This window comes from Danio rerio, chromosome 18 (genome assembly GCF_049306965.1).
Source record: "Danio rerio strain Tuebingen ecotype United States chromosome 18, GRCz12tu, whole genome shotgun sequence".
NCBI lineage: Eukaryota > Metazoa > Chordata > Actinopteri > Cypriniformes > Danionidae > Danio > Danio rerio.
Genome location: NC_133193.1, coordinates 21971233 through 21998098, shown reverse-complemented (window position 1 = coordinate 21998098; position 26866 = coordinate 21971233). Strand labels below are relative to the sequence as shown.

The window sequence follows — 26866 nt, the reverse complement described above, 5'->3', positions numbered from 1 at the left end:
AATTCTATATTAGATTATTGGTAAAATACTGTGTAATAATATAAAATGATATGAATAGTATATAAAGTAGCATATTCATTTTATAACACACACACATACACACACAAAAACACAAACACACACACATACACATTTATGCTCATAAAAAACACTGATAATCCTGTGTATTTTGTTTATGTTATTGGCCTGCACGTTCATATTTAGTAACAGAATTAAATTTCTAAAAGCAAGTGGGAAAAATTTGTGCGAAAAAAAAAGCTATATATAATTTTGAAAAGTTGTGACACTGTAAAAAATGCAGGGTTCTGCTTTTACACAATTCATTCATGTTGTCCCAACACAAATTCATTAGGTTAACTTAACACTTTAAACAAATGTATGTGGATTGAACATAAAAATATTAAGACACTCAATAGTGTTATTTCAACTCATTTTAAATAAGAAGTTTGAATGAGCAAAAAATAAGTTTGAATGTAATAAAACGTCATAGAAATTCAAAGTTTTAGAATGAGAAGCTAGAAACGAATCATTGTAAATTCATTTTTATTTTTTAACATTTGTCATGCTAATAAAGAAATTATTGTAGAAGAAAGAAAGAAAGAAAGAAAGAAAGAAAGAAAGAAAGAAAGAAAGAAAGAAAGAAAGAAAGAAAGAAAGAAAGAAAGAAAGAAAGAAAGAAAGAAAGAAAGAAAGAAAGAAAGAAAGAAAGAAAGAAAGAAAGAAAGAAAGAAAGAAAGAAAGAAACTCCAGTCCAGTGTTTGTTGATTGGTGTTGATTCAAAAAGAATCGATTCATGAGAGTCATTCGTTCGTTTACCCAACTACTGTGGTTGGCGCTGCACAGTTCACTAAAAAAAGAACCATGAACCAAGTATGTTCCAGAACTGTTAACGTAAATACAAATAAAATGTGCTAAAAATGGAGCAGGTAATGAATCTTTTCTCTGCTCCCAACTCTATTCTTGACCTTCTCGTTTCCACGTCAGATCAGCAGGCGGAGCCACGAGCACGGCTTCGCCCTCCCGCACACGCGCAGCATGGACCGCACGCACGCGCATGTCGAACGTTAAACACTTCGCCATCCTACAGTTGTATAGTTACTTAACTGTGAAAGAAACCGGGTGAGCACGTTTGTCACCCCGCTTTGAGAGAACAATTTGTCACTGGCGCAGAGGTACGATATATCCAAGCTAAGTCACAGCATGTTCACGTTAAACCGATAGCATGTTATGTTATGAGTGACACTAACAGGTTATGATGTTTAAACTTTAGCGGCTAGCTGAATGCTCGGGCATGAGTAGGTGTGGCAAGCACGCAGAGAGAGCTTCTGTGCGTGTCCGCGTGCGTTACATTGAACACGATGTTCTGGTAAATGTTGTGGACTTCATGTGTACAAATATCTCAAGCCAGTTGGCACTCTTGGGACATTTGCCTGGCGGAATGTGTGTTGCAGTGCTGTAGGAACTGTCCAGTTTTGAAAGGGTCATTGTGAGAAGAACTTGAGAAACTTTAGGTTTGACTGTGTTGGTAGGGATGTTGCATGTGAAAGAATTCACGTCAAACAGTCAAGGGTTTTGTGACATTATTTTACATAAGTTAACCGTTTCTGTAAACTGGTACACATTTATAAAACTTAGTTGATGTTATGTTCTTAGGTTATGTTTAATACCCCCTCAAAATGTATGTAGCATGTTGCTATTTCTCATTGATGTTAATGCATTAACTAACACCACTTCCTAATGAGACTTTATAAGTCAATAAAAAAAAAATAATGAGATTTTATTATGAAGTGTTAGTCTGTCTTTTGCAATGTTATTTGTTTAAAAATGTATGTGCAGTTAAGCAGAAAACAAAATAATTGTAGAGTTCTAATTGCTGTTATGCATGTCTGTTAAAATAATCAGTATCATTTACAACCACCATTAATGTTTATAGTTTTTATTATCATGATTAAACACTTGGCGGAATGACAGTCGCAAACACTTTTGCTCAAAGTTGCGATTAAAGTATGAAAGAATGGTGAGGCTGGCAGATTCTTCATAACATCTCATTGTCATTCTCAAAGTCATTCTAGTGAAGTCATAAGAGTTTAACTTTATATACACATACTTGCTAAAAATTACTAAAACATAGTGTATATTCCCCTGAATCGAATGTGAGAAGATTCTGGTGTTAACTTTGTTTGTTTGCTTCTAGGACTTGTGAACACTGTCATTTGGTCGTGCATGTCTCTGAGAACCTGACGTTTCTTTTCAATGGCTGCCTCTGGCTCCTCCACCACAGTGCCTGAAGGATTTCACTATGAGACCAAGTATGTCATCCTCAGCTACCTCAGCCTGCCCTCGCCATCAAGATCAAGACCCTCACATGCGGCTGAGGGTAAGAATTCACAACCACAAGTCAGCATGTGGTCAAAGATAAGGTGTCCCATTTTGTCTCTGCATTAGGTTAAATTGACAGAAGTTTTTTTAATAACTTGTGTTAAAAAGATATATAAATTAGGGGAAATAATGTTAAATCGTCAGGATGTCCGCAGGGCCTTAAAAACTATCAAAGTTGATAAATCAATATAGAGGCATTTAAGGCCCTTAAAGTATAAAGTCTTAAATGCTATTTTGCAAGGTATTAAATGTTAATGCAATATGTGGTTGTATAGTAAAGTTTGCCTGAATTAATTCTGCGAATATCAGGCTGTTGTGTAGTTTATAAAGTCAATAATATCCGGCTAGATTTGACATAATGCTGTTTTGTTTACTGTAGTAACCAAGGCAACAGTATTATTTCTGCAATTCTATAGGCGCCAACCTGCTGGATTAGCTAGATTTAATAGATTTTTATTCAGTATTTGAATAATGCTTTAGTTTCTTACATTAAATTTAGTAAATATACTGTATGTTAAAATCTATCCAGTGTTTCCGGTTGAAAAGTAGATTTATAAAGTCTTAAAATGAATGGAAAGAGTCTTATTGAAAGGTATTGAATTTCACTCTCTGATTCCTGTATATACTCTGTAAGTGTAACTGATTTATTTGTGTAATAATATAAAACATAATTATTTTGTACTGTACTTATCAATAGCCCCTTTCACACATACAGACCTTTCCGGAAAATTGCCGGCAATTTTCCGGAAAGGTTGTATGTGTGAACAGGCCCTTTTTGAAAATACCGGTAAATTCGTTCTGGCTATTTTCCGGAAAGAGAAGTTGTAACATTACCGGCAATTTGGCGGAATGCTGCGCTGTGTGAATGCAGAAGGAAGATTCCCGTAATAAGCGCGTGCACGTCTAGAACGTGCTGACGTGAGACGTCTGCTTTAGCCAATCACAACAGTCAGACGCATTTACGTCCGCGCGGTTTGTGAGAATAAAAACCTTTGAATATTTTTCCAGACACATTTAGCTGCTAGAAGTTAGTCAGATCATGTTTATATGTTCTTCTTTATGTCAACTGTGTAACAAATCATCGATGAGATGCTTATGTTTGTTTACCTTCAAGCTTCAGCCTGTGAGCGCCTGCACACGCACATATTATGAACATCTCGACATGCCAAAGTGATCCTGCGAAAGTTGTTCACAATATTGATCATCCACAGAGTTTGTAATTTAGTCAAATGTTTACATATACAAGCGCAGCCGTTTAAAGCTCATTTGTGGTGAATGATGTCAGAATTTATCGGTATTTTGGAATGGATGTGTGAATGCTCTTTTCCGGAAAATTTCCGTAACGTCCTCTCCTGTGTGAACAGCGCTTTTTTGAATATACCGGTAAAGTCGTTCCGGAAATTTTCCAGATATTTACCGGTATCACTGTGTGAAAGGGGGTAATGTTTACAAGAATAACTATTAATGCTGCATTTTGTTGTATTTTAAGTGTTTAAAGTCTTTTTTGCAATTGATTAGTGTTTTGGGGCTACACTGTTATATTAAATAGATAGTTGTAATATTTTATCACCCGATTCTTGTTTGTTTGATGTTTTTACATTAACATTGTAGTGGGTGTCTTCCCACTTTTGTAAAACAAAAAGTGTAGGTTAGTCAATATTTGCTGGGAAGAAATCAAGTGAAACGCATTCTAATGAAGATACTTAATTAAGAATAATAATTGTTTTGATGGTCTTTTTGCCTTTGACCCACATATAAAATGCCTGTCTGGCAAGAAACAAGTTTCATTTGATCTCAGGGCAATGTCAGAAGAATGCACTTCGTCTTTATACCAGAAAACAGGAAGCAGTTGTGTATTGTAATGTGGCCAGAAATCACATTTTCTGTTCGTGTACATGGGAAAAAGTTTGCAGCACAGTTTTATGTTGAAGCAATGGAACTAAAGCAAAATGCTGGCCATAGATAACTATGTTCAGTGGTTTGAACACACAATTTTTAAAATTAAGCTATAAATGACCTAATGTTGCATGGAAATTGCCTATTGTATGTGCTTGAGAGAAGAAATGCTGCATTCACATGCTGTCGGAATGGGCTATATGCACACAGACGTTTTACTTTAACCAACCAGTCTCATCGCTTCCGGTCAACTGTCATTTTATTATAAAATTGCCACATTTAAGGACTGGTCTCTTTGAATATCAGCAATCTTCACTGCCTGATAGATATACAATATAAAGTGGGTGTCAGACCAGACAAGAAGCACTGAATTAAATTAAAATTTTCCCTGCCATGTCTTTAAAATCTGACAGTTTATTTTACCCCAGTATTTTCAATGGAGTTTCTGCGCTGGCCTGCTGATCCTGACAGCACTCATGGTTGCGCAGTCTTTCATCTTGTTTTACGCTTAAACAAATAAATGAATGCTCACGTTTATTTAACTGAATGTTAATATTAACTGAATAGTCACATTAAGCTTTCACTGGAAGTTGATCATAGGCTGAAAAACACTAGCTGTGCATATAGCCCATTAGCTGATTTCTAATTTTAAAGTCTGAATCCTAAAATTGTTGCATTGAAATGCTTTCAAAAATAGAAAACACGAAGTACACAGAGTTCGTTCATGCATTTTTCTTGTTGGCAGATATATAAACATGTTCATTCATTGCAGTGGATTTGCAACTTGCTAACTGTTCTGAAAAATGCTGAGTAAAATATATACAGACCATCGAATGGTTATTTTTGAAAATAAACAAGGCTGATGGCAAGAGAAAGCAATGCATGTAATGTTGGAAAATGTATGTTGATGATGATGTCTGTTTTATTAATGAGAGATTTGATATTAAATAGATGAGTGGGAGTTTCAGGGGTGTTGGGCTATTTTGGAGTGAATTTGTTAAACAGGAAAATTGTTGTGTATGTTATATATGGTTGATATTTTTTATTTTTATTTTTTTTTACTACAAAAACAACGCAAGACAAAAACTTTAGCTGAGTCCCAATTCATATAATTTTTCATTTCTGAGTTAGATGTGTAATAAAAATTAAACATTTGAATTAGAGAACTCTCAACCTGAAAACTAAAAAGTCTCACCTTGAAATCTTTTTTAACTTCTTAACACAGTTTTCACAGTTTATATTGGTGTCAAAATAGACAAATTAACTACCTACTGAATATTAGGGTTCAATATTTTAAGTACCAACTTATTTTGATCATAACAAAAAACTGTAAATCACATATAAATAGAAATGGCGATTAATCGAAATTGACATACAGAATCTATAATCGATCCAGTTTTTCCAGGTTGATTTTTTTTATTATTAGTTCCCCTGCCGTGTGTGGAGTCTCATGACCCCATTCTGTTTTGAACTTCTGCGACCACTTTGCTGTCACATCTGATCTCTGGTCAAGTAGGACGATAGACCTATTTTTGAGCCTTAAGGCCCATGCACAATGGGATGCCTTTTGTTCGCGTTTTCCGTCAATGTTTAATGCCTCGTGACTAAATAAAGGGCACCAATGTGATCGTGCACACCAACGCGCAAATTGCCAGGCATAAAAACGTAATTTGTAAGGAAACGCCTCATGCTCGTTTTTTGTTTTAATGTGCTGCGTCAAACCTTTTCCACCAATCAGATTAGCACTTTTGTTCATATGCACGGAGCTGCTGAAGTTACAGTAAACAGCACTTGAAGGCGCTCAAGCGCAAAACTGTCAATGTGAGCGCACATTGAAGAAGATGCCCAGAGGCGATACAAACATGGAGCTGCCTATTGCACTGGTGAACAATAATTATTTATTCATCGCTTGAGCTGGAGCTGCTACTTGAACAATCCATACTTGTTTGAATCGCCAATAATTTTAACAAGAAGTGTGTCAACTTTCTGTCTTCTTCTGTGTTAGAAGCGGGTAGAAGCTTAAAGTTGTCTAGCAGCATCTAACGTCAAGGAGTGATTTTTTCATACTCTTCTGCTCGACGCCAGTGAAAATCGCTTGGGGTTCGAACCTGGAAAAACGTCCCTAAAAATGCTGACTATAAACGCAAACGAAAAGTGTCCTGGTGTGTACGAGCCTTCACTACATTCACGATGATTGGAAGTTGTGCCAGAGATGTGTTGAGACGGCATATTTTTCATTACATTAAAACTATTATTTACATTTAAATATTTGTAATAAATAAAATAATCATTCATTAATTAGAATCGAGTCAAAATATTCAATTAATCAAGATTTAAATTTTAGTCAAAATCGCTCAGCCCTACATGTAAATCGAATTTATATAATGTTTTAGAATTCAACATCCAATTAAAGCTGAAAGCAGCGATCAAAGGGACCTCGCACCAGGGCTCACTTCCACCTGGTTGACAGAGAGCAGTGGATGAGTTTAAAGAACTTCTTCGATGGCTACACACTGAACTTTGTAAAGCTCCCACGAACATGCCCTTTGAGGAAAACTCTAGATCTTCACAATTTAGTATCACCAAGTGAATCTGATCAAATCCTTTTGAGGAGTTTGTTAAAGTACAATGCCTGGACATGACAAAAACTGCACTTTTTTTTCAGTGGAAGTTAAAAAATGTCAGACTTTCAATTTTTTGTAGGTATTGGTATGTTTGAAGTGTGTGCTAATTTTGATATGTGCGTAAAACGTAGCTTGGGGCCACTTCGTCAAAGTGCATAGTAGGCGCTGTTGAGCCATTTTGCCACACCCACTTCTGAAACCCTAGTCATTTTCGTCACTTCTGGCTAGTGTGCAAGGGTTTGTGAGTTTTCAGGCATGTTAAGACCCTCAAAAATGCGATCCATTTTATGGAAGACGAAGAATAAACAGAAATTCCAATAGGACCTCATACCACCGGTGCTCAGTCCCAAATAAGTAACTTATAAATTGAAAATGAAATTGGTCCTAATTTTAAGCCCTGCAGCACACCATGGTTAATTGTAAATATGCAATTTGTAATAGTGTTTTTCTTTTGCAGTATTTAAATAATGGCTATATCACTTCTACTGCTAAAATCCATACAGCTTGTTTGCTTTGGCTGAGGTTAAAAACTTTCATTACAGTTTCAGTTGCTTGTAGAGTTTGTCCGTACATACTGAGGTCAAATTCCTTGTCAAGGAGTCTCCATTTTGAGCATGGACTGTAACTCAAGGTGCTGCATACTCTAGTGCAATTAGATTGAAATATGCCTGCAGGTATTGCAAGTAATGTATTAACAAATCCTTTAATGTCTATTCTCACATGGCAGTCCATATAAGGTTGGCAGATTTGGTCCAGTTATGCTTCATTCTGTTGACCAATTCTCACCGTATGCTTTTTAGTAGGCTCTATATGATGCTGACTCTCACATAGAGTATATTGACTTCTTGGTACATGCATGTATTTATTTGTTTCATCTATGTGTAGACTCTTAAGTCTTTGTGGACTTCAAAAAGTGCACATACATAATGTCATTGAGCGTTAACATGGTTGACTTTAGCACAGAGGATGGTATGGGCTTAAGCTGTCTGTTGGAGATTTTGGAGCCTTGGGCACATCAGCGGTTCAATGAGGAATGTCCTGCTCTGGTTTTCATTCAGTCAGCTTTGAAAGTAGCTTCTGATCCCTCTTTCCAGTCGACCCGCTCTGCACTCTGACAGACTGTCATGTGCGATCAGCGTTGCCTTGTTCACATGCCACTGGTTCTGAGTCAAGCCCAAACCTGACCAAAGACAAACCCAGCCTGGGAAAGTTGGCGTGAGATCCCGACTATTATTGTAATATTGGTAGCTTTTTTTATTGACTGTTTTTTTTTATACACACTCATGCTCTTGCTCTCTCTGTACATGTGTCCCACTCTTAATATTTTATCTTTTGTAGTCATTTTGTGGTTTGGAGAGCTGAATGTTGAAGCTGCTGCTCTCTGAAAGCCTGTCCTTCATGAAGACTAAATAATTTACTATTGTGTGAATGAACAGCCTTGCAATGGTTTATGGTTTTACAGAAAAGCCGGTTGTGTTACAAATACTGTATTGCGAATTAATTTTTATATGGTATTAATATATAATGAAGTAAATTTGTAATAATGTATTATCATTGAGAATAAGAGGATAAAATGCAAAAGGAGCTTTAACTGAAATGCTTAAACATGAGAATTTTATATATATACACTCTTTTTCCATGATTTATCTTCATGAAATCTCCATTTTAATTATGTTTTTTTAAAATAAATTCACAACTAAAAGAAAATGGTTCCTGGTTCCCTAAGTGGCTGTTTACTTTGCTTATTAATTAAATCTCCCCCTGAGTTACACTCCAATATTTTTGGCTCACATCAGCTTTTTTAAGCTTTATTGGTCATGCAGGAAATTATTCAGCTGAAGGTTATGATACCGGAAGTTTCCAGGTGGGTTTTTTGCTTTTTGCTTATATTTTTATGTCAAATAATCATTATTCATGCTTACAATTAGCAATACTGATGAAATTAGTAATAATGGGTAAACCTATGTTTTTTTAAGTCATTTATAAAATAGAAAACAATGTAAATTCACATTTGAGTCGGACAAAAAATGTGTTTTTAAACTTGGAAAAAGTGTAATGTTTTTACATTCAGATCTTCTTTTTAAGAAAAACAATAACCATCATATATTTTAACCAAGATTTACAGAAGATACCAACTAAAATGTCAGTTGTTTATATACCAAAATGACTTATTATGACATGATTTTAATCTAAAGTAATTGATTTAACCTCTAATTAACTGCACATTTGGGACAGAAATCCCTTTGTTTAAGTTTTAAAGAAAAATTAACAGACTTTAAATATAGCCAACCATAACAACCAACACTGATTTGATGGCATTTGTTTGCCAATAAAGCAAATTTACTTTTAGCTAAAGGTAAGCTTTAGGTAAAACTAAAGTTAGGGTCATTACACTGAATGACACTTTTGTGGTTTGGAACATTCATTTTCTTTTCGGCTTACTCTCTTTATTCATCAGGGGTTGCCACAGCGGAATGAACCACCAACTTATCCAGCATATGTTTTACACAGCTGATGCCCTTCCAGCTGCCACCCAGTACTTGAAAACATCTTCACACACCTCATTCACACTCATACACTTCGGCCAATTTAGTTTATTCTATTCAGTTATAGCACATGTCTCTGGACTGTGGGGGAAACCAGAGCACCCGGAGGAAATCCCCACCGACACGGGGAGAACTTGAAAACTCCACACAGAAATGCCAACTGGCCCAGCAGGGACTTGAACCAGTGACCTTTTTGGTGTGAGGCAACAGTGCTAACCACTGAGCCACTGTGTCGCCGGTTTGGAACATTATTTAACCCATATTCTAATATTTTGTGGTTGAAATAAGGAAAAATTAAGTAGTATGTCAGTAAATAAAATCACTTTTGTAAGTTTTATTTTATGCAAACATCAAAATGGAATGACATTGTATACAGTATCTACTCTTGCACTACGAATAATATAGTTATATAAATGAATATTCAGCAAACTCATCTTTCTTAAAAAATCTAATAATGAATTTAATGGAAAAGTGTGTATATCATCTCTTAATAAAATATGAAGTTGTTCTTATGTAATTTTGTTTATGTATATTGATCTTGCCATGAAATAGCCATAAGTTGCTGATGTGGCAAAAAATAAATACATTTTGAAAAAAATGGGAAAAGTGCACAACAATGGCAACGTATGACTGGATAAATGAGAAGTCAATACCGAAATGATAGTAATTCATAACCTGCATTTACAGTAACTGAGTTGGATTTTGGTGGGGACAAAACAGTTTTGTAATAACTAAAATTTATTATTCTTTGCAGGAGAGAGCCATTCTACACAGGAAGTGGAAAGAGAGCGAAACAGCAGCCTGAAGAAACAGATTGAAAATGAAATGAAGCAGCTGGAAGAGGAAATTGCAGCCTGTAAGATTTTTTTGTTTGTTTCTTCTTTTTATTATAGTGCATTTTATTAATAAAATAAATCTGGAATCTCTAAAGTCATCTGCCTCTCTCTCTTATTTCTCAGCTTTTTCCAGGACTGGTTTTGATCAGCACACATCCCCAGTGTTCAGTCCAGCCAATCCAGAGAGCTCGATAGAGGACAGTCTGGCAGTATTGGGGGACCGCGTCTCTCGGGACCTGGACACACACCTGTTTTCCGCCACTAATACGCTTCTGAGCAGGTCATTAAAAAGTCTAGTGAAAATTTCCTGGCTGTTTTAGTCTTTGGAAAACAAAATCTAGCAAATGATGCTTTATTGGCAGAGGTCTATACCAGAAAAATGCATTGTGTAAACAGCCTGCTCACAGTTGTTATAAGTTATACGACACGTTAAGTGAGTTCAAATGACTATTCTTGACATTTAACTTAAATATTGACTGAAAACTTTCAACATATGTCATCTTGATGTTTTTAGAAGACCCAAATACAGAGAAATGTCCTAAGTGGTGATTTTGTATGTGTCTCATGCAGTGACTTGAACTTCGAATGCTTCAGAGCAGCAGTGGACGAGGTTTCCTCTCACGCTCAAGGAGGATGGAGCAAGGTAGATCAAAACACATCAGTGTAATCACACATGCACAATACCCCCAGAAGAGATTATGTTTTCATAAGTGCTTAATTTTTGTATTCCGTGACTTTGTTGTTCTGTTTAGGTGTTGGTACCTTTAGTATTGTTACAAGCCCTGCAGGCCAAGGGTCAATCGCTAGAAGCTCTGCTCCAGTGTGGTTTGCGTTACCTTGAAGAATCACAGGCAGACTTCATCATTCAGCAGGGAGGATGGGTAACTGACTAATACAGTTTAGAGACTAAATAATTAGCCCTGTGATATTTGAAGTCAAATATTTCCTTAGTGATGTTTAACAGCCATATTTCCTACTATATTTTTCTTCTGAAGAAAGTTTTATATTTTTTAGTTTGCCTGAAAAAAAAAAAAAAAAAAAAATATATATATATATATATATATATATATATATATATAYACACACACACACACACACACACACACACACACACACACACATATATATATATATATATATATATATGTATGTATGTATGTATGTATGTATGTATGTATGTATATGTATGTATGTATGTATGTATGTATGTATGTATGTATGTATGTATGTATGTATGTATGTATGTATGTATGTATGTATGTATGTATGTATGTATGTATGTATGTATGTATGTATGTATGTAACGGAGGCCAGCTAGCGAAGTGTTATGAAGGTAAACTTCACTCCTCTGACCTCAAAAGATACTCTAGTGACAGACACTGGTCATGGTCTTTAGCCTCCTTATTAGAGCAACCGACTCCCATACAAAAAGTCGCCCGTTCAATTCCTGCTCAGACGGGGTTGGGTGCAGTAGGACCAGTGGGGACTCGTCCGGGATAAGAGTGAGGTTTAGTGGGGGAGAGTGTAACTGAGGCCAGCTAGCGAAGTGCTATGCAGGTAAACCTCACTCCTCTGACCTCTAAAGGTGCTCTAGCAACATACCCTTGTGCCATGGTCTTTGGTTAGCCTCCTTGTTAGAGCAACCGACCCCCATGCAAAGAATCATCAGTTCAATTCCAGCTCAGACTGGGTTGGGTGCAGTAGGACCGGTGGGTTACATATATAATTGGCTACAAAACAAACCACTGCTATCCAATGACTTTTGAATGATTAATTTAACTTACCTAGTTAACCTTATAACCTAGTCAGACATTTTAAAGTGCACTATAAGCAGAGTATCTTGCAAAATAACTAGAAAAATATTGTGTACTGCTGTAATGGTTAAGACAAATAAATTAGTTATTAAAACTGTTATATCTCCACTAAACAGCACTTGAGAAAAATTGTAAAATATTTTAACTATTTCATAAAAGGGCTAATAGTTTCCTCTCTCTCTATATATATATATATGTGTGGCACAATATGGATAGTATTGTATGATCAAGTATTATATCACCCACAGTAGTTCTGTATAATTATGACAAAGTTTATTGTTTTTAGCCTTTATAATTATACACAGAAACTAGAGGATGACACTTGTAAGTTTCACTTCTTTCATGAATGCGTTTGTAAACTTCCCCTAGCACATTGCCACCATTTTGAAGTGTTAAGAGGTATTTAAGGCATTTTTAGGAGGGTACTGGTGCTGTGTAAGCAGTAACATGCAGATCAAAGAGAAATGAAGTAAGAGAGGGAAGAGTGTAATAAAGAAAAGTGAAGCACGTCTGGGACATGTAAACAGGAGTTATTGAGGGGAAAGCTATTTCTGGATTTAACGTAATTTGCACTCGCAGATGTAAATAAAATGTATGGATGCACGATACCATTTTTTGTAACCGATCCAATCCCGATACCAAAATTCTGAGTATCGACCGATACAGATCCGATCCCGAAACTGTGCCGTTTTTTATTTTTTAAATTTTTTTATTTTTTTATTAACATAATACAGTTTCTATAGTTCTGGTGATAAACTCAAATACTCTATCTTCGTTAGTAAAAATAACAGACCCATAGGCCTACTGTATATGACAGATGGCACAATCTAACTAAAAACATGATGCTTGCCATAAACAATGGGCTACATTATTTGAGCATTCGTTATGACATTGATCTGTGATCTTTCTTTTTTAATATTAAGATTTTTCTTTGAAATCTGTAATAGGCTACTACTATTGTCCCTAATCGTCAGTAAAATAACCAATCGTTTAGCAAAGCCTGATATTTTCCTGCAGGTTTGAAGCAGACTAAACTAATCCTTCTCAGGCCAGTTTTACTTGATAAACATTCCCTCGCCTAAACTCGCCGTGAGTGAGATGAAGAAACTGAAAGCATGTCTGAAATTATTTTTTGTCTGAAAAATTCATTCATTCATACACAGAAATGCCAACTGAGTTGTGTCTGCGCAGCCGGTACATGAATGAAGTGCTTGATACATCAGTATGACACAGCCCTCCCATATCTGCAGACACTTCCAAAATAGCAGCACAAAGGGAAGAAATCAGTGTGTAAAAGATCTGTCCAATGTATTATTGAGCCTTTTCTAATTTAAAGTTTCAGGTTGGCCTACTTTGTGTATGAAGAGCAGGTAATAACCATCTCTACTCCAGTGTTGCAAATGCAATATGCTGATATAGCAGACACAGCGCAACATGATTTAGAAACAGCAATGTACTCCTTGTTGCATGTCAAAATTAACCCATTTAGTGCAAAACTAAATCCATTTCTTCACTGATTATTAAAACTAACAGGAACCAATAGTCTTGGATAAAGTTTTTCGTGTTGTCATGAACCCGACATGCAGTTTGAATTGTGAATGAATGGAGAACGATTGACAGGCGCAGCGGCGGGAAGCGCTAAACTGAACATGAATTTACCTACTTGAATATTCATCTGTGCTTCATATTAAACTATAGAATGGCTTCTGAACATTTGGGATGTAGTAGGCCCACATGACAATTTTTTTTAGTGCTTTATAATAGGCAACCTTTGTTTGGCTTATAAATTACACCGAATATAAGCGCACTCGTAATATTTGGTATTGCCCAGCTGTCTGTTCAGTTGGGCAATACCAAATCCAGCAATTGCACTTACTGTTTACTCACCTTCAAGTGGTTCCAAACCTTTCTCTTTTTTTCTGTTGAATGCAAAAGATGATATTTTAAAATAATATTGAGAACTGAAAGCCATTGACTTGCATAGTAGAAATAATAACATAAAAGTCAGTGGGCTAAAAGGTAGCAGCATTCGTCAAAATATCGTCCTGTCTATTCAACAGAAGAAAACAAATTTACAGTAATTTGAGGCTGAGTAAGTAATGACAGAATTTTCAACTATCCTTTTAGGTTTATTTTAGGTAATTAGTTATAACAGAGGGTTGTAAGGAAATCTGGAAGTTTGGCATGGCCCCCTGACTGAGAACGACCGCTCTAAATGTACCCAAGGCAAAAATGGAGTGACCTTTCACTGTGTTTTTCAAGACTCTTGTCAGAAGAGGGAGCCAGAGCCGTGCACATATTTTATAATATGATATTACATATTTCAGCTGTTGGTGGATAACAACATTGAAAGCAGCACGGTGTGTGTTGACAAACAATACTTTATTTGAAATGTTTCCTCAAAGTACCCTTTGAAAACCAAATTCCATGCAATTCATGCAACCCAGTTAGTTTTTAAACACATTCTGCTTCTACATAATAAGGAAGACAGCCAAGTCTTACGTTTTCTGTACAGTTCTACCTTTCTCTATTCATGCACAGTGCTTTGTTTTTATGGTTCTTCTGTCAGATGATAGTGAGCACACATACTCCATATTATTAAAAGGTCAGGTCATTATAAAGAATTACTCTTTAACTTAATGTTTTGCATAATGTGCACACTCAGCTTATCGTTCCCGCTCAGCTTATCGCAATAACTATTACATAATTTGATAGTTCAAACTGAAGATTGCTCCTTTCGGAAGGCTATCTTTCCCTCATGCAAATGTTTTATGGGAGTTTTATTCTTCACATGTCAGATGATGTCATAAAGCTCGAAGAAGGTCTTGTTTGTTTATGACGTCCTATATAGGTCACACTGTATTTGAGATGAAAGCCTCAGTTCATGCGTTGCGTATGGCAGCTGAAGAAATCAGTCAGAAGGATTAATTTAATTAGAGCACCGCTGGGAGGAGGGGAGATCATTGTTTTATTCTGACGCTCAGGACCACATTCCAGTGATGGAGCGACAGCTTTGGCATAGATGATACAGGACAGTGTGAATACAGGAGGGAGGAGTCTGACAAAGAGGAGGAGATCGTGCGCAAACAGACCAGACCTCCTGCTCCTGCAGACTTCCAGCCCCATTACTCCTGACAGCAACCTTTATCCTAACTAGATTCTCTCTCTCCACCACTCATTTGCTTTCTTTGCTGGAGTTCTGCGCGCTCAGGAGAACAACACAGGCAGGTAGGACAGCATGTTTTAATGCTCAAGACCAGGTCAGAGCATATTTTTATGTCCATTTGCAAAACAGTGTTTTGGATTTGGGTCGTGCTCCCCATCACCTAATTTATCTGTGGCAAATGGGAAATTGCTAAAATAACTTACACTTTAATTTAGAAAGGACACTTTCAAGAGGCCGTAGTATGTAAATAGGTCAGTCAGAAAGATTTCATTTACTGTTTAACCTATTTTAGTATATAAATGACCACATTTGGAGTGTGTTTGTTCTGCTTTTGAACAAATATTATTCAAACATTTGATTTTTGCACACTTGCAGAAGAACTGGAATCACTTTATTCTAGGCCTCGATTGCGAAACACGCTTGCAGAAGCAGTCTTGCATACAATATAGCATTAATTCAGTTTGAGTTGTTTGAATAAGTAGTTTAAGCTGAAAATATTTTTTTTTTAATGAATGAAATTCAGGGTTATAATTCCAAAATTACTGATCTTCTTGGGACATTTTTGTTCCCATGATGAATTAAGCTTATAAATAAATAAAGTAAATGAGGTTTATCTTTCTAAAGGTTGTAGTTAGAGGATTAATTATACATTTTGTAGAGTATAAAAGTTATGATGTCAATGGGATCCCCCTTAAAACATGGAGGCTTAGCATGTGTGTGTCAGTTCTGCACAACCCACAGCCATTTTGACAGCTAAAATACGTCATCAAGGACATGTTTTCAGCCAAATCATTCTGTCTCCTCTGATCATGATCAACTCTTGCAGGTCAAGGAGAACTGTTCATTACACTCCACTAGAGGAGCACCAGATATCTGATACTGTATGTGGGACATTGCGAGTTTGATTCTCTGCGTGTGCCCCCTGTCAGATCTGTGCACAACACAAAGTTGACCTTCAGGGTCTCTGCGTCACATGGCACAGCGTTTTCAAGATGGCTTGATGTGATGTAATTTGACTCCTGTTATGTTGGTAGAGACAAACCACAGCAGAGCGGCCTGTCTGTATATCAGTAGGTGTTGAGAGCAGAGCTCCAGCCACGTCAGGACGCATCACATCGCTCAGTCCAGTCGCTTACGTAACTGCGTTTCACAGGCGATGTGCTGCTCTCATCACACAAGCAGAGCCCATACGCCACCCCCGCATGCTCCAGCATAGAGGAAGAACAGAAATAAATCTGATAAATCCTCGTATGAAGTCAAAGCTGTTCTAGTTCCAGCCTCAAAACTAGTCAAAGCGCTAGTTGAGATGCTTGACTTCCTATCAGAGGATGAGTGGAATCTTTCACCCTAGGTTTCCAAATGGACAATATTAACTTTGCATGCACTTTACTTTGACAATATTAAATATTCAGAATTGTACATTTAGGATGTGTTGATGTTTTGGGTCAGACCGATGGGGAATGACTGTTGTGTTTACTAATAAATGAGCAGGCTTGTGCATGAGTTTCCTGAAACATGTAGCAGGATGTAGTGAGTAATCTGGTGCTTTTCATGAGCACACAATATTCAGCGTTCACAGTAATAGTTTAACCAAAAGTGAAAATGTACTCAGTTTAATCACCGTCAAGTAGTTCCAACGCTTTAGGAGTTTCTTCTGTTCAATGTAAAAAGAGAGATTTTGAAGAATGTTGGAAACTGTTAGCCACTGATATCCATAGAAGGGGGAAAGAATATTTTATTGGTTTACAACCTTCATCTAAATATTTTCTTTTGCATTCAACAGGAAAAAACTCGATCAGTTTTGGGGCAAGTGAAGGGTGAATAAAGTTTTTATTGTTTATTTGTTTGTAAACTTTTCCTTCATGTGCAAGTGGTATGTTTTGCGTCCCCTCAATAGACGTGTTTGTCTTTGGTGTGGATCTTTTAATGATGACTAACTTCAAGTGAGGTATTGTCTAATGTCGACAGTGGCTCTTATTCAGTGTATGTCAGCATTCACATGAATGTATGTGACAGTAATGACATTTTTAATGTTGCAAGAGTTATATATTGCAAATCAATGCTTTTTCGTGTTTACAATTTAATTCATATTAAAAACCTAAAAAAATACTAGATTTTGAAAATGAAATGTATAATGTAATATAAAATGTTTTGAAAAGTAGTATAGTTTTTGAACAGATTTTATGCACCCCTTTATTATTGTCTTTAATATTGTACTTTTATATGATTGTGAAAGTGTTTGCGTGAGTTTTGTCTTCAGGTGAGGGTAGGTACTTTGTGTTCGGGTGGAGTGTTGTGCAGGTTCTGATCGTTCAACACAAAGGAAACGCCCTACTGCATAAGTTTATTTTAAGACAGACTCTGCACGGGACAGCAAGCCTAATCTTGCAGACAAAATCCATTTTACTTCAGTATTGCAGAAAAGAATTCTCAGTTCAGACTATGTGCATGTGGTTAATGAATCTACTTAATAATGGGTAAGGTTATAGAGGTAAACAAGAGAATGTAACATTTGATATGACCATATATATATTGCCTTGATTTATATAGCCTAAAATTCTGAGCAGTAATGCTACTTTTTTACGGCCAAGCACCGTATAACATCATTTTCCGCCATGAAAATTTCATATTTTTTATAAAAGATATTTGAACAAACTCGTCCTTGGCCGTTTATCTGATTTCCACCAAAATTGAATCACATGATCTACAGACTATGCTAACCAAAAGTTATTGAATTTAAGTTGATTAGACAAACAGTTTTTTGATTAACTTGCAAACAAATTTAATGTAGAGCTTGCGCAAATTGACTTAAGTTATCTCTGTAACACATTGACGTATTCACACCAAACTTGGTCTGTGTTATCACAACCATAATTTGAAGTTAGCTGTAGCATATCAGCGCACTACCCCCTTTTTTTTTTTGCTTATAACCAAAGAGCATAGAATCACCAAAAGGCAAAACTCTAGTGCGATTAGGGAAACAGCCACTGGATGGCACGGCTGCCATTTTGGAATGAAAATTCCAATAGAACAACAGCATATTATAAATCTGTAAAATAAACTATTAAATGTGCTGATGATTGTGATAGTAAGTGTTGTATTGTCGTCTTTCAGGTTGTATCTCAGCTTTAATACTCTTTTTTTTTTTTGATAAATAACTAAAAAACAAAGCAGCTGCATGCATTACGAAAGCAATAAGATCCAATGGACGGCTGACCACTTTCACTCCAAAATGGCGGAATCCGGGGCTGTTGCTGGCTGCTGCTGTTGCAATGGAACGTTCTATTGAGTGTCGCCTCTTGGTCATTCTAAGCTCTTTGTCATAACTTCTCAAGCGTTGGTCCAAAATTCATAAAATTCAAAACATCCCTTTACATCTAGCGGAGCATGTTGAGTCGAATGATGTCTGATATTCCCAGGTCAGTCATTTTGGCTGTCTGCTATTTTGAATTGTCAAAAATTGCTATATTTAACGGACGCATTGGGAAATAATGAAAGTCGTACCTGAAGTGCTCAAAATGGTTTTATCCGCACGTTATAACGATATTTCTAAAAATGCTAATAACTTTTGACTAATTTTGCCTATTATTATGAAACTTGTCTTGATACATTCCTTGGGTTGTCCTGAAAATGCCGATACCAGTTAACATTATACCTCAGTTAACTGAACTTCCTGTCTGCCAAAATTTTTTAAATGGCTTTTCAATAGTTTTGTCTGTTGTCATGAGACTCTTGCAGATTCGTTGTATCATTGAGATGTGATCATTGATATAATTTATTCCCTAATTGGCACAACTTCCTTTCCACCATCTTGAATTGGTTTGAAAATCTGTTGTTTTGAACTCTTCATAGCCATCATTAGCCCAATTTCCACCAAATTTGGCACAGAACATTCTGCCAAAAAGTGAAAGAATTTTCCAGTTGCTCTGTAGCTTGTTGGGGTGCTTGTTTATGATGTGGCTGCTGGGCTGCTTCGCCCCAATAATTGCTGCGTGCAGCTATATTTTTCTGTGATGCCGTCACTAATGGGTGTCTTTGTTAGCAGAGATTATTTTGTGTAAGTATTAAAAGTAACTGCAAAGACATAATTTCAAATAAATGTGCTTTTTGACTATGTTAATCAAAATATCTATTATGGTTTTCACAAAACTCCAGTACAGCTGTTTTTACCATTTATGGCAAATGTTTCTAACCATATAATGCATTACATTTCATTAAAAATCATACTCAAGGGATTATTTTGAAGATTTGTTGAATAAATATGGAATTAAGTTATTTTCAGCCCGTGTTCTGTCAATTTGTCCTACCTTGTCAGATTGTCCTACCTCTCATTCAAAAAGCAAGTAACACATTTTGATGAAGCAATATGCTACCCATCAGATTTTGCTACCAGTGTCAATTTTAATGTGAAGTAGTGTGATATGAAGCTGTAATATCGCCCTAGCCTACCTAATCCCTAACCCCAATCTCAGAACCATTCAAATACAGTGTTGGTAGCATAATCTGATGGGATAAAAAATGTCAGGACACCGGTCAGAATCAACTCCTTTAGAAGATTCTTTTTTTCCATGCTGATTATATATAAATGTAACTTCCGTCTGCATATTTTGCATATTGATTTATTGTTAGCAGGGTTATTTTCCAAACTATTTACTTGTGACTCAAACAGTTGCATATGACTATTATCCAAATGAGAGACTGTATGCAATATAAAATCGTGTCAGATTTTGCTGGTCTTCTCTCTGTCAGCCATCAGATGTTATGCCAGATGCTAGGCTTTTTGTGTGAGGCAGGATTACATGTGAGACTAGATGCACATGCACACTGGAGAGTGGATTACTGGAATATCTATAAGAGCAGAAAGGTCACAGGGAGCACAGAAAGCGTCCTTGTTGATGAGTAAGCAAAGGCCTGTAGCTTCAGTTTGCTTAATGCAAATGAGCAGACACATTCAAACGGTCTCGTTTTGAACGCTTGACCTAGTTTTGGTAAACATTCATAAAACCGATGCATACGCAGATATAGCAGCCAGTAGCTTATGTTGTTGGTGTGAATTAGACAACCACAACAGTTCCTGTGAATATTACCCTCATGTCTGGCTGTGTGTTTGTGTGTGTGTGTGTGTGTGTGTTTATAGTTTCATTTCACAAGAACTTGGCAATGTTCTTTCTCATTTTCTTGGCATGCCTTGGCTAACAGGAAAACTGCCATTTAGTAGTATAAGATGGCATATTATTGATTCTAACTGTATATCATTGGCGCTTTGCATTTTAAAGCTGAATTTGTTTAGTCAAGCCATAAGAAATTAAGCTGTATTACTTTTACACTCCACAAGGTGGCATGATAAATTAGCTTAAAGTCCTGGTAAATTTTACTTGCTGTGCTCTACTTTTAAAATATATACTATTGATAATAGTTTAAGGTTAACAATTTCTTCTCCTGTTAAGAAAAGAACTGGCTGTGCTCTTTATTAGATTAAGTCTTAAGTCTTTATTCTATTTTATGCTTCTTTTAACCACATTCTCATGCTTATCAGCATGCTTATCAGTCAATCTCTTTGCAGACAAGAGCAGGCATACCATACTACGTACAGTTTAAGGAAATATCAAGCAGGTGTTTTCGTGACTAAGAAACCACATGAGATTTATTGAAGGATATGCGTACATTGTTTTAAACCACAGTTTGCCAACATAAAGGATGTATTCCTATGAGTTGAATGGATTATTTTAATATAAATTCTAAAGATGCTTTTAGGTTAACCTTTAGGTTAGGTTAACTTTTATTTATGTTATGTTACGCAGCAGTTATGTTTTGTATATTTATCTGTTTGTCAGATTTTCAACCTGTATGTCTAACCACCTGATTACCATTCTACCTACCTGTTTATTAGAGATGTGGCAATATAATTTAAGCTTAGCTTTTAAGAGTACATGCTACTCTAGTCAAATGTTTAAATGCACACTAAAATGCCCATGATTTAGTCATTGAAGTTGGCTTTTTTGTCACAAAATAAATGTATACACAGCTCACTATGAACACTCTTGTAATTTGCTTTAAATCATAGGTCTCAAACTTGAATTCTGGAGGGCTGCATCTCTGTTTTGCTCCAACCCTAATCAAATACCGCTGATCAAACTAATCAAGGTGTTCAAGACTACTAGAGACTTAAAGAAGGTGTGAGTTGGAGGTAGTTGGCCCTCCAGGATTTGAGTTTGAGACCATTGCTTTGAACTTTGTGAAGTTTCACAAACTAATTTCGAGAGGAGCACATGATATGATTGATCGTGGCTGGTTGCCCATCTGTAATCATTAGTAAACCAATCGGATTAATCTAAACTCACTATAAATAGCCTGTCTAGTATTACTCCCTTATCTTCGTATTTTGAAGAATCCCCCATCCACCCCATCTTTGCCTTTTCCTTCTTTACAAGGGGGAGCTCTCAAGAACTACCTGATCTCGTACCTAGTGGCGGTTCTAGCCCAGAATAATTGGGGGGCCTGGGCAGAGACATTTGCTAACGTAAAACTATGTACACTCAATGTCTGATTAATAATAGCCTATGCATAGCTGAGGACTTCATATATTACAAGTTTTAAACTCTCTCTTGGAAATAAAAGTCTAATATAATCAACAGTGGACATTTTGATAGTTTTTCACTACATGAACATGACTTAAGTTGAATTTTTTTATTACTTGTGTCAATTTGGGACTTAACTTCTGATAAATGTGTGATGTGTGCAGCACCGTCACTGACAAAAGTCAAGGGAAAGCAGAGAGAGCGAGTGTGCACGACACCAAGAGTGCGCGAGTGAGAGAGGCCTCAGTCATATCTCCACACTCCACCGATCTCGCTTCTTCTTGGCGTTTTTGTTGTGACACAAAATATGTGTTTAAATTTGGGGGGGCCAAGCTTATTGACACTGGAGTACCACCGAGCTCAGGGCTCTGTCCCGGGACAGCATGCAAAACCTTCTATTATTATCAAGCATTATCAGCTTCATAAAGCATCCTCAAAACCGATCATAGGACTTCAGTGATTCAATCAAAATATTATCAAATTACAAGAATGCTATTGTGCATGCACAGCAAAAAATAACTAATTTATTTAAAAGTATTGTCTCTGCACTTATGTGTGCCATGCTTGGTCGCACTGCGGACATATACCTTAGATGGCCTATGCTTTGTTTTAAACAAAGGAAGTCATACAGTGCTCAGCATATATGAGTAGACCCCCCCACAAATCTCTCATTTAAATTAATATTTTTAATAAAAAGCTTTACAATATTACATTTGTGCATATACATTAGATTAATCAGTACCTAGGCCAAATCTGGAGCTTAACTAACAAAATAACTTACCATAACGGTCCAAAAATTAGTAGCTCAAATGTATATGTCAGGAAAAAACATTAAATACAAATTTTCAAAAATAGCTTAATTCAAAAGAAACATAAGATATATACTATTTTGTTGAAATTTGGAAAAAATAAAATTGAAATATTTAGCTACAATTTAATTTTATTATCTTTCAGTTTCTAAAGCTGTTCTGTGACCAAAATATTATTATAGTAAATATTTTTAAGTAAAATTTTTTTTGTTTGAATGCACCAAAATATATTACCCATATTCACTGAGAAATGAATAAAAATACCCATTTTCAAAATGAAGTGTACTCGTATATGCTGAGCACTGTACATCAGAGGACAGTACTTCTGCATGCATGCCCTATACTGACATTGAAGAGAAGAGTCATTATTCATTATCAAGTCATTTTTTTTGTTTTATGTGTAGTCTTGCAGCTTCAAAATATTCCGATTGAGCCACTGAGGCCACGTAGACCATTTTGACTGTTTTTTGACTTTCCAGACATTTAACAAGTTGGGACCATTGCTGTCTATGAAGGATGAGAGAGCTCTCTGATTTTAACCAAAATATTTTAACTTGTATTAAGAGGATGAACAAATGTCTCTGGGTTTGGAACGACATGAATGAGAGTAATTATTGACAGAATTTCTTTTTGGTGAACTATCCTTTTAAGGATTATTTTAGGTTTGAGTGGTGTGTGGGGACTATAGCTGTTTGTAAATTATACAGTACCATATGTTGGTAAAAACTAAAGTAATTTTTTTTCTCTTTTATATCGATCTATCTGTCTGTCTGTTTGAAGCAGCTGATTGCTATTTCTCTGCATGTTGTAGGGCACAGTGTTCAGCCTGGATGAAGCGGAGGATCCTGGCGTGATCATAGCCGAGGACAGTAACGACATCTACATCCTGTCAGGTGAACAGGCCTCAGATCAGCTCAGCCCTCCTGCTTCACTGCTGACTCTCGGAGACAGTAGTGAACCAGCTTCCTGGCAGACGGAGAGTCTTCCTGTGTCTCTGACGGGACACGAGTCTTGGGCGCAGGTCAGCATGATGGACCCAGAAGACGTCAAGAGTCTGGACAGCGCTGAAGGAGTGGCGTTGGCTGAGGAGCAGAGCGAGAACAACTCCTCGAACTCTGACATAGTGCATGTGGAGCGTGAAGATGCTGAGCTGCTGGAAGAAGCTGGAGAGACGGTGGAGGAAGGAGAGCTGCAGAGTAGCGTACTCAGTGTTCTGGGCAGTGAGAGCGAACTCGCTGCTGTCCGAGAACAAGAGTCTGCTGCACCTGAGCTGCTTGCAGAACCAGTGGTGATGGAGATCCCTCCCCCTCCTTCTCCTCCTCCTCCTCCTCCTTCAGCATTGGCAGAGCAAGAGCTCCCGCCTGTCCATGCTGCTGTTACAGCCTCAATCCCTGTGCCTGAGCCTGAACTTCAGTCTCAGCCTGTTCCAGCTCCTGTGGAGCCACCTCCATCATCCCCACCTGAACCCGAAGCAACCCTGGAGCAAGAGATTCTTTCAGAGGTTGAGCTGAAGACCTCCTCCCGATCTCCAGACCTCCCAATCCCAAGTCCTGCGGAGGTGCAGACCACGTCAGTGCCACAAGCCGAGTCCGCCGAGCTCCCCGTGCTGCTATATGGCGGTGCTGCCCTGGTGGCCGTCGCTGCAGTGTTGGCCTTCGGAGCTCTAGCCTACAGGAAGAAGTAGAAAGTCCTTGACTGTCCATGACCTCGCTGTATCTCTTGCCCTGTGGTTAACGTGCTGCCACAAGCTGCACTTTATGGGAAAATAAGTACTCCTCTTATTTGTGTCATACTAGTTTGTTTTCCGTTCTCATTGCTTTTATTCTTAGGCGTAGTTCTGGAAACCAGCTTTATGGCTGGACGGGAACTTGCAGGTGCAGATTCAGGTTTCTTTCATGCTGTATTTGTGAACATTGGAGTGACCCGTTTCATGGGCTGCGACTGAGGTTTTGCCTGGATCCTTAATATTAACTAAAGAAACATCAAGGCTTCTGAATTATAAAAAAACAAAGGGATAGATCACCCAAAACACAAAATGAGCTGTTAGTTTATTCACCTGCAGGACATTCAGGTTATAGCTGATTTTTTTTGTTCTTTAGTTGATCATTAGAGAAAGTTTTTAGCAGAAACTAGTTCTTGGTTCTTCATAATACACAAGTCAATGCTACTAGCACTTTAGCAGTCTAAAAAACATGACATTCACTGGCAAAATAAAATTAATACTTGCAGCTCCTGATGATACATTGAGGTATTATGAAGCAAAACAATCTATCTTTGCAAAATACCTTTAATCCACAGGCTCAGCAGACAGGTCCATTCACAATATATGATATTGTACAAGCTCATGTGACTCATGAACACTCAGATCTGTCTGCTGACGATTAAAGTAATCGTAGTGAAATAATATTCCATTTCTCACACAGAACAATCATGACGTTTGTTATTTGTTCATACTATTTATTTAAAAAATAAAAACATTTTTTGGGGACAACTTAATTTTTTAAGTTCAATCGACTTACATTTGTAAAAACTAATAAGCTAACTTAATTCCTTTGTTTTCTCAACACAAATAGAATGTGTGGAACCCAAGATTTTGTTTACAGTCTTTATCTTCAGAAGCCACTGGTATTCATTTGTTTTGCCTGAATATGCTTGGTTTTTTTTTTGTCTTAAAGTGTTGTAGCTGCTGCATATTATCAATCACCACGAACAGTTTCAGCTCAAAATCGATTTCAGTATTCTGTATTGTAACCTGAGGGTGAATAAATTCTATTTGTTTTATGTTTGGGGAACTATCTCTTATGTTTTTTATGAGTGAACTGTATGTAATTTGATTTAATGAAATATTGTTTGGTTTTACACTAGTTTGGGTTTGTGCATAATTGATTATTTAAAAAAATAATAATTAATTAACATAGTTTTTATTTTACATTCTTATGTGATACAAGAGATGTTTTAGCACAATGCTTTCTTGGTGTGTGACACAATCCTCTTACTCCACCCTTTTATCCAACAGTCAATCACATTACATCATTAGTTAGACGGCCACTCAATAATTAAATCTCATTTTCATTTCAATATACTGTAATTAACCACACAAGAAATATTTTCCTTCACCTTTAAAAACTCTCTCTATTGCACTGGAAAAATAACATATTCACCATCATCAGTCACTTGAAGAGTTTAGTTGCGAAACCCTCTAAATGCCATCTGAAAATTTTCCCTAAAATTAGCATTTTTATCAGGCTCATTTGTGTATGTTCAGTAATGTCACTTTTATGGTAAAGATTTCTCAACATAAACAAAGGAGGCTGCGAAAAAGGTTTTATTTTCGATGGAAATTTCAGACGGCACTTCAAGGTTTTTGCATCTAAGCTCTTCGCTCATTCGTATCTACGTCAGTGCAATGCATAGATGTATATATATCTATGAGTGCAATGAAATTTCGACACTCCAAAACATTAAAAACACATTTTCATCTCATTAGTTGTATCATTAGATACTCAAAATCCATGATTTACAATATTATAGCTAAAAACCATTTAGCCAAAAACACAGAAAGGTCCAATTCCTCATTCATTCCTCCTGGTGTGAGTGATTTTAATTTCTGAATCCAGAACGCTTCTCTAGTTGTTTAAAGTCAGGTCTGTTTTGTATCACCTAAGAATGTAAAATAAAAACTATACAAAGTAATTATTTAATGAGTGCGATAACCTTCTGAATAATATTATTGACAAGATTACACACCGAAAAAATGAAAAAAGAAAAAAAAACTGCGAGTGAGCAGTGAAATTTAATTTCTGAATATTTTACCTCAGAAACTAAATATTGAGGTGCAGAACTTTACAGGCCAGAATCAGATGGATTGCATAAGTGATATTCATCTTACTAAATCAGTATTTCTACAGTCAAAATTAAAGTCTCAACGCAATATTAATTGCTTAATAAACCGTCTGTTATTCATATTAACAATATTTACTGTAAAAATAGAACAAGTTGCTTATATGAATGCTTTTGTTTGAATTCCCCTTTTTAAAAAGACTAAAAAGGAAGCCTGGGTCACAGCCTGTCGGAAAACCCCATCTCTATTAATATGTTCAAGGGATTGTCGATGCTAATTGTACAGAAATCTGCTATAATGTGAACATTTATCCTGTTGAGGTTGAAAAACTTTTTATTTTTTAGCATTCTTGTAAAGAAATCAATATTACACCAGCA

At 36.5% G+C, this 26866-nt stretch overlaps 1 protein-coding gene across 5 annotated transcripts; it reads left to right on the top strand.

Moving 5' to 3' along the window:
- Window positions 1–1093: 1093 nt before the first annotated feature.
- bcl2l13 (BCL2 like 13) lies at window positions 1094–25440 on the top strand. Of its 5 annotated transcripts, none has more exons than XM_005159108.6 (7): window positions 1094–1172; window positions 2195–2377; window positions 10200–10301; window positions 10405–10561; window positions 10852–10924; window positions 11034–11162; window positions 23460–25429. In XM_005159108.6, the coding sequence occupies exons 2-7, from the start codon at window positions 2254–2256 to the stop codon at window positions 24330–24332; spliced, it is 1458 nt and encodes a 485-aa protein (XP_005159165.1). In that variant the 5' UTR covers window positions 1094–1172; window positions 2195–2253; the 3' UTR covers window positions 24333–25429.
- The last annotated feature ends 1426 nt before the right edge of the window (window positions 25441–26866 follow it).

Bases quoted from the DNA above. Each gene is read 5' to 3' on its own strand.
- bcl2l13 (XM_005159108.6), top strand. From the start codon at position 2,254: ATGGCTGCCTCTGGCTCCTCCACCACAGTGCCTGAAGGATTTCACTAT. The intron at 10,562-10,851 runs GTCATTAAAAAG...TGTCTCATGCAG, and splicing joins ACTAATACGCTTCTGAGCAG to TGACTTGAACTTCGAATGCT. The intron at 11,163-23,459 runs GTAACTGACTAA...TGCATGTTGTAG, and splicing joins TCATTCAGCAGGGAGGATGG to GGCACAGTGTTCAGCCTGGA.